The 15,314-nt window shown below is 37.1% G+C and overlaps 1 protein-coding gene across 4 annotated transcripts in view; it reads left to right on the top strand.

Moving 5' to 3' along the window:
• The first annotated feature begins 1,499 nt into the window (after positions 1-1,499).
• Positions 1,500-15,314, top strand: part of LOC129726824 (protein PALS2) — a 78,470-nt gene continuing 64,655 nt past the window's right edge. Inside the window, exon 1 of one of the 4 annotated variants that reach the window (XM_055683955.1) lies at positions 1,500-2,224. In XM_055683955.1, the coding sequence (XP_055539930.1) occupies positions 1,780-2,224 (445 nt within the window). In that variant the 5' untranslated portion in view covers positions 1,500-1,779. Of the gene's footprint in view, positions 2,225-14,905; positions 15,124-15,314 lie in introns of those variants that run through there. The other 3 variants (XM_055683948.1, XM_055683949.1, XM_055683950.1) reach the window with 3 other exon arrangements.

Genomic DNA, 15,314 nt, shown 5'->3' with positions numbered 1-15,314 from the left:
CCACCCATTTTAGAGTACGGCGAACATATGTCACAGTAGGTTTTCATATATCAAAAATACTAACTTTTTTGTGTTAAGAGATAAAGGAATGGTCTTTTCGGCAAAGTTTTAGAACGTGCAAAAATATGAAACTTTGCTGAACAAACAAAATTTCTATCTTCATTGGGAACAGAGTTACAGAGTATTTCATGTAAAAGTTACTTAAAAGTTAGTTTTTTGTACTAAACTTCTGTTAGTTACATTTTACAAAAAAACGTTGTTCTACAAATCGGATTTTGACATACAAAATACACGTTTTTGTTGAAGGCTACACATCTCCAGGACTTTTCCTCACAAAGATATAGCATAATTCAGCATATTTTTTCGATAACTTTAAGAACGTATAAAGGAAAAAGGGGCAAGTGGAATCATGATGTCAATTTTTTTTCTCAAAGTTCAGCTCAAGTGCTCAAAACTGCTATAAGTTCCATCCGTCCCAATCCACCTAATCTTTATTCTATACGTTGTTGAAGTTATCAAAAAAATATGCTGAAATGTGCTATAACTTTATAAGGAAAAGTCCTGGATATGTGTAGCCTTCAACAAAAACGTGTGTTTTGTATGCCCAAATGCTTCTTCAGAACAAAGTTTTCTTGTAAAATGTAACTAACAAAAGTTAAGTACAAAAAACTAACTTTTAAGTAACTTTTACATGAAATACACTGTAACTCTGTTCCCAATGAAGATAGAAATTTTGTTTGATCAGCAAAGTTTCATATTTTTGCACGTTCTAAAACTTTGCCGAAAAGACCATTCCTCTATCTCTTAACACAAAAAAGTTAGTATTTTTGATATATGAAAACCTACTGTGACATATGTTCGCCGTACTCTAAAATGGGTGGATTGGGACAAATGGAACCTAAAGAAGTTTATAGTACTTCAGCTTAACTTCAAGAAAAACTATTGACATCATGATTCCACTTGCCCCTTTTTAACCTATACATTCTTGAAGTTATCGAAAAAATAAGCTAAAATATGATATAACTTTGTAAGGAAAACTCCTGGAGATATATAGTCTTCGGCAAAAATGTTTGTTTTGTATGTCCTAACAATTCCTCCGAACTACACTTTCGTGTAAAATGCAACTAACTAAAGTTAAGTACAAAAAACTAACTTTTAAATAAGTTCCATGTAATGTACTTTATAACTTTGTACCGAAAAAAGATAGGATTTTCATATGTTCAACAAAGTTTCATATTTTTGAATTTCCTACAACTTTGCTGAATAAACTATTCTTCTATCTCTTAACACAAAAAGTTAGTTTTTTTATTTTTAGTATAGTAAACTTTTAATATTTTTTTACAATTTGCAATTATGCGGGTCATTCATACAAACAATTGCTCCGAAGACACTATTAAGCTAGGATGAAGTTAAAAGGCGCTATGGAATTAAGTTCCACTTTTTGCCTTATTGGACCACTGTGCGGTGTGGCTTGAACTGGCAAGTAGTGACTCACAGTACAGAACAGAGTGGCGAGAACCATTCGTGAGCTTAGACGGTAGTAGTAGCGAATTGACCTGAGACGCAGTGGGTGTCGTGCAAATTGCACAATGTTCGCGTGTGTACCACGTGCTTACTGGTGTGTGAATAATGAATACTGAAAAAAATTAACATTTTCCTATCAGTTCACTGAACTGGTTGACTCCCGCGGGAAGAAAGGGTTTAATCAGTGTCGTTCGCCTTCGCCTGCGGGACAGTTCATAGTTTGAATTAGGTATGCTTTAAACGGTGCAATCCAAAATGGTCCAATCGTACGAAACCAGGAACGGCGTTGGTCGAAAAACCGCCAGTTTTGCGGATAGTTTAATATCATTGTTTGGTAAAGGCAAAAACTCGGCACCGGCAGATAGTCAGCGGCATATTTCTTACGCGAAGGCTCCTATCGCTGATCCGGAAGCTAGCGAACCGACATCGTTGGTTAGTGTTGCTGAGCAGAATAATAACAGCACGAACAGCTGCAGAAATCGTCCACCTGACGTGATATCGATCCCAGACGATTGTGCGTATCGTTATGAGATTAGGAAGCCGGCCAAAAGAAGGCCACCGCAGAATTCTGGAGGTCGCCTAGGTGAACCGGGGAAGCCGGTCCGGAGAAAGTCTTTTGGACGGCGAATCAATAACCTGTGGAATAATTTTGGATTGCTTAGAAGTTCGGAAAAGATAGTGGAGTTTGCCAGTGGTTATGGTGAGTATACTCCTATGTACAATGTATGTTGCGTTCTCGGTGAAATTTTATTGAATGGAGACGCTAGGTGTCCGTTTCACTACTAATAATCTAATGATATTTCAATCCCGGTCACACAAAGGATAGAGTTTTACTTGTAAATGCCCAAAGTGCAACTTTTGTGGTGGTTATCGATTGATTGTTGTTTTTTTTTCTTTCTCTAGTGCCCATAGGTTATGTATCGGGACATGGGGGTAAGATTTTTATACTGCGTATATAAGACTCTCTTGTAGGTAGGTCAGTATACAAGTGTTGAGGCACGACCAGGAAGAGAGGGCTTGGGGTGAGCGGCTTCACTCGGGTAATTCAATAATCGTTAGTGCTTTGACGGACCAAAAGTATACGACTGGTGGTTTTTGTTTGTTACTGTGATCACATTTTTCGTTCGAAACTGCTGCGTATTTTGCGCTTTGCTTTCAATGGGCGAGGGAAGGTGCTAAACAACAAAGTATAGTGTGAAAGTTTTTTTTTCTCGCTGTAACGTTTTCAAATTTCTGTGTGCCGCGTATACCTAGCTGCTGACGAAACCATCTTCCATTAGAATACAAGTGTAGCTATTTTATAACCAGTAATGCATTATCGTCGAAACAATCGATTTGTTTCATTCGACTGCTTACAGAAACTTGTTTCCATTTTTCGGGTGTTCTGTACTTTTTGCCGCAATTTTTACGTTGTATAAACAATATAGTTTTTATTTAATAGTTATTTGTCATTTAAAAGCTAGACCTAAATGGGAAAAATTTAAACTTACAAAAATCTAATCTATAATGACACTGGCAATCACAGATTTTGTCCTAGAGCTCAAACTGAAAAAAATGAAAGATATTAACTTTTTACCCATCCTGTGAATTTTTGAGCCCCTAGCAAAGATAGCTTTTTCAGAGACTTCGTTAAAAAGCTATAATCTTTTGAAGGCAACTATTTTCAGCTTCAGGCTAACAATGTTTTCGCTTTGTCGACCAGTGTACTGCCGTTCTACGCATAGTTGTCCCATGTTACTTTTGGTCGATTTTTGTTTTTTAGCACCAATGAGTCTATTTTCATGTATAGTTTTGTAAAACTCTCAAAAATAACATTGTTTGTTCCGAAAGTTTTGAAAAACCATACCAAATCTGTTTGTCCCATCGATGATTTTCTACACATATTTGTCCCACTAGATTTTTTCTATTCTAATCGATCTCACTAATCACTAATTCCCATATTCAACACTTAAGAAGTGCTACAGAGCAATAAAAACTTCTCCTTACAAGGTTTGGCTACATTACGGGTGTCAGAAATTCGGTACCGAAAATCATTTTGCTTGATTATTAAAATTCGGTACGTTCATATTTTTATTCGGAATACCTAAACCTTGTGTGCTGGTTTGTAATCTGAATGCCTTCTCTTTTCGAGCATAAGAAGATAAACGCATGAGAAATGTACTAACTAAAAGTTATAAGAACTGTCTTTTGTGAGTGGCCAAAATGACAATGTTCTAATATGGGCAATCTGAAAAAACAGTTCTCCTTTGTAATGGAAAATCATCTGATACTAATTCAATTAATTAAACTTTCATCTTGACTATCATCACCTGCTTTCTTTATAACACGATAAGCTTGATCATTTTCGTGAAAAATTAAACAGCCTTGTATCCCCAAAACGAACTTTGTATTGGGAAACATCGAATGCACCTGGTGGGACTGATATGCGTAGAAATAACCTATTGGAAGGCCAATTTCTCGGCATTATTGTCCCAGTGGGTATTTTTACGGAAAAAAGTGTTAAACCGCAAAACATTCAACTAGATTAATTGAAAACAGTCTATTGCAAGGTAAAACTGCTTAAAAACCCATGACTGCATTGAGCACATTGGCGCAATGCGTAAAAGCATTGTAAAACTTTAACATCGTTTTCTCGTTTGCATGATTTGGAACATGGGACAAATATGCGTAGAACGGCAGTGTAATGGATAGCATTTTCTTACGTATGTTTACGCTCTCTAAGCATAGGGTAACGGGGGTATTTTGGCCAGCTTTGGGAAGTGTTCGCACAGTTTATTAAAAACAAACACAATTTTTCAACATAAATACCTACTCTATTATACCATTGTTAAAAGCTAAGTGTCTATTACAATGCAATATACAATTACAATGCAATATATTGAAACATATCCTAGATATAAAAATTTATATGAAGTACTAAAACCATATTTTGGTCCACCAAATTGTTACTTTGGCCCACCTGTATATCTACAGACGTGTATGGATATAGTTCGGACTAATTATGTTCAAGATCATCATCGGTATTTTTAGAGCAAAAATACTGGGTTTGAGGAGAACATCCTTCTGCTGTGAATTTTTGTAAATTTTGGGCGTCTAAAAATGAAATGATTTGGCTTATAGCGGTTTAACAGGCATTCTCATCTAATTTTATATCGTTAAATGTGATAAATTAAGAAGTATTAAACTGTAAATTGTCACAAGCTGCTTCTTTGTTCACGTGCAACGGCCGAACGGTAATCAAAGAGATGTCAAAACTTGGCATGGCCAAAATATGTTTGCTTCAGAAAGAGGCAAACATATTTCGGCCATGCGTTTAACCACTTTTTCAACTTTTTAAGAGTATACAAACTGTTTCTATGACATTTTATTGATGTTACTACAACAACGAATTGTTTCAAAAGCATACATATTTGTTACAATAGCTTCCGGACGTTGACTTGTATATTACCACTTCCTCTTGACTTTGGGTTGACTCAGCCATGACTTTGAATATGTATGAACTAATTCCAAAATAACACTACCTAGACCCAGTTTTTCGCCGAAAATTATAGTGTAGTATGATTCTTAGATGTGTTATTTGATGTTGCATGCATAGTTTTCTAATATTCATTGAATTTTCAGATAAAATGCGTAAAATGTTACCGGGTGGGCCAAAATATGCATGTGGGCCAAAATAAAATTACCCTACGCACTTTTATCAGAAACAAATTTTCACAATCTAATTGTCAAACAAAAGGTCCAGTTACCCCTTAGGTCACTATCAAATTTTATTATAACCGCACTTTTAGGAAAACAGAAACAATATATATATACCGTACAGCATCAAATTTCGAACACTTAACCTATGACGTAACTTCTTGCAATAAAAAAACGACTTGCAGTTTAGCAAGTTGATCACTCTTGGGACAGTTATTAAAGCTGAACCATTACCAAAAAAAAGACGCTCCAGAAAAACGATGAAAGCAGATAGAACCGTTTGAAATGTTCATCTAGATTTAAATTAATTTAGACATGTTTTATACCTATATGAAAACAAGAAGGATTTAAAATTTTGCTATGATTCAAATCCCGAACATTTCCGAACAATTTCGTTAAGAGTCACTCTCTCTCATAAACGTCTAAATACTGACTGTTACGTTTTTCAACACCTGCTGATATCCTGCAAGGTCTTACATCGAGGGACACCAAAATTCACAGGAATGGTTGAATAGCTATACTGCCGTTCTACGCATAGTTGTCCCATGTTACTTTTGGTCGATTTTCGTTTTTTATCACCAATTAGTCTATTTTTATGTATATTTTTGAAAAATTTTCAAAAATAACATTGTTTGTTCCGAAAGTCTTGAAAAACCATACCAAACATGTTTTTCCCATCGATGATTTTCTACACATATTTGTTCCACTACATTTTTTTCTATTCTAATCGATCCCACTAATCACTAATTCCCATATTTACAACTTGGGAAGTGCTACAGAGCTATAAAACTTCGCCTTATAACGTTTGGCTACATTACGGGTGTTAGAAATTCGAACCGAGAATCACTTTGCTTGATTATTTAAATGCGGTTCGTTCATATCTTTGTTCGGAATACTTAAGCCTTGTGTGCTGGTTTGTAATCAAAATGCCTTTCCTTTTCGAGCATAATAAGATAAACGCATGAGATTCATACTAATTGAAAGTTATAAGAACTGTCTTTTGTGTGTAGCCAAAATGGTGAAAGCCTAACGACATTCAAATATGGGCAATCTGAAAAAAAAAATCCCCCTTTGTAATTGTAAGTCATCTGATACTAATTCAATTAACTAGACTTTCATCTCGACTATCATCATCTGCTTATAAAGACAACACGATTAGCGTGATCATTTTCGTAAAAGATTAAACAGCCTTGTATCCCCAAAACGAACTTTGTATTGGGAAACATCGAATGCGCGTAGTGGGACTGATATGCGTAGAAATTACCTATTGGAAGACAAATTTCTCGGCATTATTGTCCCAGTGGGTATTTTTATGGAAAAGAGTGTTAAACCGCAAACAATTCAACTAGATTTATTGAAAACAGTCTATTGCAAGGTAAAACTGCTTAAAAACCCATGACTGCATTTGTCACATTGGCGCAATGCGTAAAAGCATTGTAAAACTTTAACATAGTTTTTCTCGTTTGCATGACTTGGAACATGGGACAAATATGCGTAGAACGGCAGTATAATCTTTCATTTTTTTCCGGTTGGAGCTTTTGAAGTGCACCTGTGTTGACCAGTAACACCGAATATCATTATAATATGTTATGTTGGATCTCCTAACTAGTCTCGAGGTTTGATGCTGGCCTAACAAGTAAATCGTCGTATGTTCGAATTCCGACTCGAGGGAGACTATTGGTGTCAGTAGGATCGTAGCGCAAGCCCCGCAATTGTTTTGCTTTTTGTTATGTTGGAGAAAGAGATGTTGAAGAGAATTATATAGAAAACTTCACAAAAGACCGTTTGGATAGGTATAAAGAAGATGATGTATTCAACAAAGTTGTTTATGAAGTTCCACAACTTAGGCAAACCAAGTGGATTTTTATATGCAAAAATAAGGAAAATTAAATTCGTTTTAGGTAGATTAATCACAAAATTGCAACTTCTATGATGAAATATAAAATAATTCATGGAAGACACTACAGCTATTAATATTTTTTTTTGTTAAATTAATTTTGACCATGTTTTTGCAATTTTGGAAAAAGCATCCAGGATATATTTTCGCGTTTTCTCGATTTTGTTTTGTACATAAGCCGGCAGTTATCGTTATAATTGGAATTGTTGCCTATCTTGACTGTCCGGATAGCGGAGCGCACTGTGCCTGGCTCACAATCCTTTTCCAAGATCCAAGTTCTTGATAGGACCGACAGTTAGATCATGGAGCAGGATCATCGTTCTTGCTGTGCTGCTTCCCCGGTTAAACTCTGTTGTGCGACGTGGGTCTCGGTACTGTCAACAGATAAGTACAGAGTTTCTTTTGTTCCCCTATAGAAGTGCTCGTGATTTTTCAAAATCTGGAGAACGACGATAGACGAGATTACACTTGTCCAAATCTAACAACAAGCCGTCCCTCAGTCTAATATTGCTAGTCAATTAGAGAATAGCTCAAACAGTACAGCAAGGTTTGATAGGTATTATTATCCCGTTGAATCAGATATGTTAATTAATTAAATAATTGATATTAATAATCATTTTTATCATTATCATTATCATTTTATCATTGGTCCCCGTGGTTCTGTGGTTAGCGATGTCGGTCGGCTAGCTCTCCCACACGGTTGTGATATCGGGTTCGATTCCCGATCAGGTCGAGGATCTTTTCGAGCTGGAAATTTTCTCGACTCAGCACTGGGGCACGGTGTATCGTTGTATTTATCCTACAACATGCAAAATGTGCCGAAAACAATATCGATAACGAATTCTCTCAACTAATAATCTAGTTGATCGAGACCGCATTAGCCCCCAGGCTAGCGTGCGATATTGTTTTTTATCATTACATATTCTGAATATCGGTTGTATTTGATTACTTTAGGGCATATATTATATTATTTATTATATATTATATATTACTAACTTTTAAATGAATATTGTTATGTCATTTAATTTAATATATTTCTCGGATTTTGAATGTCAAAACGTTAGATATTAATAGATGAACTAACATAATAAACTCCACCGTTACTCTTAGGATAACCCGCGAGATTAGGATATATCCTAACGCATTGCTCACCACGGTTATTCCTGATCAGAATATTAGGCTTTGTGAGTATGATTACTTGAGTTTCTCTCTAGTGAACACCACAAATTTGTGAGTGGTGGTGTATTGGCATATCAGATCACTAAAATGTTGTTGGTTGGAATCGGTTTAAAATCGGGAAGTTAAGCAGTCTTGTGCTCTAGTGTATTAAACCACACACACTCGCGCGTGGTCCCTACAGCATTACTAATGTCTGCTAGTTTAAACCGGTACCAAATATAAACAAACCAAATGTGCATCTCTAATCAGCCGACTGAACGAAGAATAAATGTCCAATAGCGACGAGTATAGAGTACATGTATGATCGCATTACTTATCAAGGTGAATCCTGATCCAATTTACCCTTGCCAACTAACAAAACCTCCTTCCTGTGACCTTTGTGGAGATGCAGAGGTTAACACGGTCTCCGAATGGCAAAGGTCACGCCTACATCCTTTCTTTCTTCCCACCTGATTGCAAAGATGTGGCCGGCGTCGTTATTGATCCTTCAAAGTATTGAGTCCCTAAAAATTGTACAATGAGAATGGTCGGTCACTTCCAGCCCCATTCAGTTGATTCACTGTGCAATTTTACTGATTCGGATCAATCACGGAGTGCAACCATTGATATGTGCCGTCAGTCAAGCTAAGCTTTGGAAAAAGCATCCAGTGTGTGCGCCCATTTTATAGCGTCAGACAGTTGATTATGTGAAAACAATAATAAATGCTACTTTAAATCAATATCATGACTTGTAAAAATAGAATTGGGATGGCTGAGTAATCGATATCTGGGCGCATGGTCTCGAATCCAGGACATAACGAGAAACAAATGCCTATGTCTGGATTAAATGATGTTTGATCTATACTTCAATATAGAAATGGTTTGGTCTGTAGATATTCGCAGACTTTGTAAATATCTGTCAGTAGATTAGTATATTATTTTAATAAAAATCTTCAATAAATAAAGAAAAAAAAAACTTTCTTCAGTGAAATTGAGCGTTTTGTTATAGTAAACGATACTTTCAAAATTGTGGAAAATTATTGCAAAAAAATTGTGTTGAAAATATAGGTTTTAGGTGCATTCTATAGAAGAATCCACAAAAGTTCATTTAAGAAGGCAGATAGGCAGGTGTCTTTAACAAAGTTGTGCGAAATAAAATTCGTTTCTTACTTTAAGGAGAATTTATCATAAAATTGTAACGACTATAAAATGGAGAGTAATTAATGAAAGAACTTCACTGAAGATACTATAGCTCTATAGTCAACTCTTTTTGGGTCAAAACAATTTCAATCACGTTTTTGCAGCTTCGGAAACAGTGTATCACGGTTGCCCAAAAACGGTTAGGTCCCAGAAGGTTGACTTTCGGTAAATTTATTTTCGAGATAACACCAGATCTAGACAGGCGGAGGCCGCGTGGTTGGTAACGTCTGGTAACGCCAACCACGCTCGACGCCTGGGTTCGAATCTCAACGCGGACATAGGTGTCGATGGTTGTGAGGTGGCGTGATTCACTCACAACCAACCCAGCTGGTCCTAGCCGACACCGGGAGATTTTCTGAGGCAAAAAATCTCTGGAATAATGCCTTCCATCGCTTGAGGAAGTAAAACCGTTGGCGCCGGTCCGGTAATCAACGGGTCGTAAGTTAGGGCCCTGGGTGGAGTCGCCTTCGGGCGTCGGTGATTGGCACAACAATAGTGGCGGAACTAGACCGACGGAACATAAGCGAGAATAAAAAAAACAGATCTCGACGTTTTGTGCATTCGGAAATAGTGGCCGCCATCTTGGTTTCATCAAATTAACCCTCGTTTGACCATATTTGCGCTGATGCTGAATTTCTCACTTGTTAATTTATCGGCAATTGAGTTAAATTGTGCAAGTGAATTTTTGCAGGATCGCTGTCGTTGATCGTTCGGTGTACGCTTGAAATAATATTACAGATAGAAAATACTATCTAAATGCAAATTTAATACTTACATACCTCATATCTTACATATCTTATATCCTCAGTTTTAAATCGGTATTTTGCTAGCTAACGCATCTATTTGATAAAATTCAAAATGGCGGAACTCTTATTCATAGCAAAGCGCTGTTCGGAAAAGACTTCTAGGCAAATTCCAGCGATTGTTTATTGAGTGTTACGAACCATAAAAATACTTTTTTTATTCTTTTCACTTGTTCTATAATTTTTACATGGTGCTTCAGTGCACCACAGGAGGCAAAAAAACAACATATGCCTGCTTCAGATAATCGCTACGATGGAATAATATTTATAGTAACTAATATTTGGGTGGGCAATGTAGTCACTGCGATCGCTTCACGCACTCTAGATGTTCTACTATGTGCAGTTTTCATCTTTGTATAATGAAAGAGAGAAGTTGTTTCTTTTATATTCCATCCTTAATAATCAATAAAATGGTCGTGAACATAGTGTTTTTTCAAAAATTATATTGTTTGTCCTTCTCTTTTAGTTATATTCGAATGAATATTCTCCAAGAAATCAATTAGCAAAAAAAAAAAACGTGGCTTAAAAAAACAGTCGTTTCAGAGATACTTTAGAGCACCGTTCCAAATTAAACTTTTTTTTTTAAACAATTTTTTTTAATAATTTAAGGTAGTCTATAAAGTATTTTGTCTAAATCAACCTGTTTAGTATTTTGAAATCATGAAAAACCTCGTTAGCGAGAAGGGGCCAATCCATAGAGAAAGTTACGAAAAGAAATGTGATAAAAACTTGTTATTTAACACGACAAAAATCACGCGGATTTCAGAATTCATTTCATTTCAATGAGAACTGCTTCTCAGTGGTTTAAGTGTTTTGCCGCGGGTGGATAAATTTTTCAGGCCTAAGAGTAATTTTCTTAAAAAGCAGGTATAGGTATAGGTTTTATGCAAAGCTAAGAAACACTTGTTTGTATGGAAAAACTGCCTGATGATGAATTGTACGAACTGCTCATGCCTTGTAAAAAATCTACACCGCGAAAACAATCTCTTGTTGTTACAAAAAAATCTACAAAATAACATAAACACAAAATTTTAGTATAATAAAAGTTTTTTGAAACAAATTTCAATTTCAATATTTTTATTTTTGGCTTTGATTTTTCGCCTCCGAAAATTCGATTGCAAAGGCTCAGGTAATCTTTTAGATCTTGACCAGGGACCTGCAATGTGAAGAAACAACGACCAGGCGGAATTCGGTCTGTTGTTAGACTGATTTTGACGTAGAACTACGTCTCCCAGGAAGTTTGGGGGCTACAATGAAAATGTAAAAACGGAAAAATGTGTCCAATTTCAAGTGCGAATAAGTCGATCAGTTTGGATTTTTTTCGTTCTTGCAGTAATCGATTGAAAAATCATCTATGCATCCTTCCGAATGCAGATAATTGTAATTTGATTATTCGAACTATTGAACTATTGAAAATTGTCAACCCTTGTTGAAACGCAGATTTCGAACTTTGATAGAACGAATGATGGTGATAGAATTATATACCTAGTAAACCGGAATGCACTCTTTGGACTACAAAAGAGCCTGCTTCTGCTTAAATTAATCAGTTTTCTAGTTGATGGACACAAGAACGGTCCTAACTAAGCAACAGCGGGCAGCAGCATTACCGGTTCGTTGCAATACTTGCATTGTTGCATTCGGGAGTGATCGCGAATTTTTTTATTTTCTATATGCTAAGATAACGATAGACTATCTTCTCAATGATAATAATTTTTACTGTTTTTTCATTATTTATGAGTGTATATCTTTAGAAATAATGTAGTGGCCCTTAAAAAGATTTTAAATGGCAACTGGGATAGATTTACGCTTTTTCTTATCATCCCGGCTCTGGAAAACTTATATAAGCTGGTATTTGGCCATCTTTGGCTGTTTTTTAGGAACATTACTTCCTGAGAGTTTTTCATTAGTGTTGGATAAAAGTTATTGTGGTTGATCCCTCTTGAATACAACAATGAAAGTAATGTAACAAATAACCTTATGTAGTGCTATGTCAACCTTGCGGTCGTGGCTTTGCATACAGCAATTACACTGCTGCCTTTTGATGCACTTATACATTTACTAGTGGTACCAAATTTACAGGAATGGTTAAAAAGCTATAATTTTTCATTTGTTCTAAGTTGGAGCTTTGGGGCATTTTTTTTCAGAAAATCTTCCGGTGTCGGCTAGAATTGAATCTAGACCAGTTGGGTTGGTTGTGAGTGGATCACGCTACCCCACAACCATCGACACCTATGTCGGTGTTGGGATTCGAACCCAGGCGTCGAGCGTGGTTGGCGGAGACGTTATCAACCACGCTAGGCCCCCGCCAACGGGGCATGTTTTTTGCTTTTGTCGACACGGGTCCAATGTTTCTTTTCAAGTCTCAAACTCAAAAGCTGGAGATACTATTTCGATCTGATAATTTGTTTGATAAAAACACTGGTCGACTAAAGTGAAAAACAAATTTGCCGTAATGCTTAAACTGCGAAAAATGAAAGATTATAGCTTTTTAGCCTTTCCTGTGATTTTTGGAGTTCCTAACAAACATAGAAGTGTGTCAAAAGCCCGTAGAAAAATCACTCGCCGGGTTCGTTGCTTCTATGTTTGCTTGAAGGAGAACTTCATTTAAGTCTCTGAAGACTTTACGCACTTCCGACTTGGCTTGGAGAAGAACAACTAATCGGAATGGTAAAAAAGCTGTAATTTTTTTTCTAGTTTGAGCTCTTGGACAATTTTTTTCAGCTGTTGTCGACCAGTTGTCAACACAGGTTGGCCCTAGAGCCCAAACTGGAAAAAAACCTAAAAGATTACAGACTTCTAACCGTTCATGTGAATAGTGGTGCTCTTAGCCAGCTCGGAAGTGCGTATAGTCTTCAGCAACTTAAATAAGGTTTTTCCGTAAGCAAACGAGGAGGCGACGGACGCGGTGAGCAATTACTCTGCGGCCTCTTGACGCACTTCCACATTTACTAGGAATACCAAAAATCACAGGATTGGTTAAAAAGCTATAATCTTTCTTTTTTTCAGTTTGAGCCCAAAGGCAAAACCTGTGTTGAATAAATGTTTGTAATTTTAGCTGAGGGAAACAGTTGTTTTAAAATTGTGGCTTTTTCTTTGTTTTGTTTGAGAAAAATACTATGTAATTTCCAATTTTTGAGTAATGCATTGTTCGCTAAGCATGTTTTTGTTTCGAAGTTATCTCAAGTCTAGATGCAGTAATAATCAAATTTATAAAACAATACATACAGAAATCTCGAACATGGAACCCAATTCGTCCCACGGATTACTGCAACACTTTGTTGACATTTCAACAGGTGAATGATCGCATACATCGTTTCATTCCAGACGCAACTAAGCAAGCACAGCAGGCAATAATTGGTTGGTCATATTTACTCGCCTTACATTTCGGGTTTCGTTCATTCAACATCAACAAAGAGAACTGGTCCCAATATAACGGCCTGGCAAAGGGGGAAATTTAACGAACCTAACTCCATTCTGGGGCAGCAAAGCGGGAAAAAATATAATGAAAAGAGAGGAATCGTCGAGTGGCAAAGCATAAATTAGCCAGGCACTCACTGGAACTCTCCCTTTTTCACGTGTGTGGTGTGGCGATGAAGTAGTAATAATTCAACTCCACGGGAATTTAGTCGTGGTGAGTTGTTGTCGGTTGCAAACTCTGGAATTCCTCACCGAGTTACGATTGTAGTATTCTGTGCCAATCGGCCAGTAACAAGCCTAACGAGGAAACATGATTCAATCTCTTGATTATGCATTCGATAATCTGCGCTACCATTGGGGTTTCATATTGACTTCTGGCTCGTTTTTTTTTCTGGCAGCGCTGGGCACAAATTGTTGGTTATTTGATGCCACCACGTTTGCTCTTCATGTTACATACATCCCTGCGTACCACATTATTATTATTATTATACATATGTAGGAAGGCATATTTGAGCTGGTACTGCTGTCTCAAATAACTTCTCTCTACTGTTTTCTCTGCCTGATGGGCACCGTAAATTACATAAATGTTAACCAGCCAGTGCTTCGAAGTTGGGCGAGTATTGTTTTCTGGTAGCATTTTGGAGATCGACACGAATTTTGGTAGGGATGTTTAAATGGCATGTCATAGTCATAGTATGTGTTTCAACCTAAGAAAACTTGGGTTTTAATGTATGTAGTGACAATTTTTTTAGATGAGGTGGATAGATTTGTTCCTTCAAAATTCTAAGCATTCAATAGAAATGCAGCATGGAAAGTAACATACCAGTTTAATAAGTTTTAAGAACAGAGAGTAAAAAACTTTCTCAGTCACAATTTTTCGGCAGGAAACCGAAATAGCATGTCTCTGAATTTCAACATGTGAATGTAAATTCGACCATTCCTAGTTTTATCTCGGGCAGCAGCAGGCAGAATGACGTTCGTTAGAAGGCTGCAGCGTCTCCATCACAGGCTTCAAGCGTCCGTGCGCAGCGATGCACACTACGGCCGCTGATGGTGTCCGCTATCCGTAGACCGATCGTTACTCTGTTTACGCTCCGTCATCCTGGCGTGGCGTGGGGCTATGTTTTGGCCTTACTCTGGCACACAGTCGACGGTTGAAGCGAGAGCAAGCGCGGCGGCGGACGCAGCCCTCGGTCGAAATCACACAGTCAGTCTTGCCAGTGTTGTTGAACCTAAACGACGCTCGTGGTCTCGATAGAGTAGTTATACGTGGCGGGTTTGTTGTGTTGTGTTTTCTTGTGTAACGTGTGGCGATCGACTGATCGTATTTTTCGCTGAACTCGCCGGCCAGAAACGTGAGAGTGAGAGAGTAAAATGAAACAGTGAAAACCTGTTCTGTGGCCGAGAAGTTTGAGTTAAGACCTCAAGGTACGGAGAAGAGGGTTTAGATTGAGGTTGTCAGTGGAAGAACAGGCTCGTTGCGTCAGTTGGCATTCATTCGCCATTTATTAGAATTTCTGTAAATCGTACTGTACTCTTGATTTTATCGCGATAAAACAGGGTAATTGAATTAGAATTTTTAACAAGATTGTTCATGTATGTCTGATTGTTTGAGCTTA

This window comes from Wyeomyia smithii, chromosome 3 (assembly GCF_029784165.1).
Source record: "Wyeomyia smithii strain HCP4-BCI-WySm-NY-G18 chromosome 3, ASM2978416v1, whole genome shotgun sequence".
In the NCBI taxonomy this organism is placed as follows: domain Eukaryota; kingdom Metazoa; phylum Arthropoda; class Insecta; order Diptera; family Culicidae; genus Wyeomyia; species Wyeomyia smithii.
Note: the sequence above shows the minus strand (reverse complement) of the source record. Positions and strands in the feature narration are given on the sequence as shown.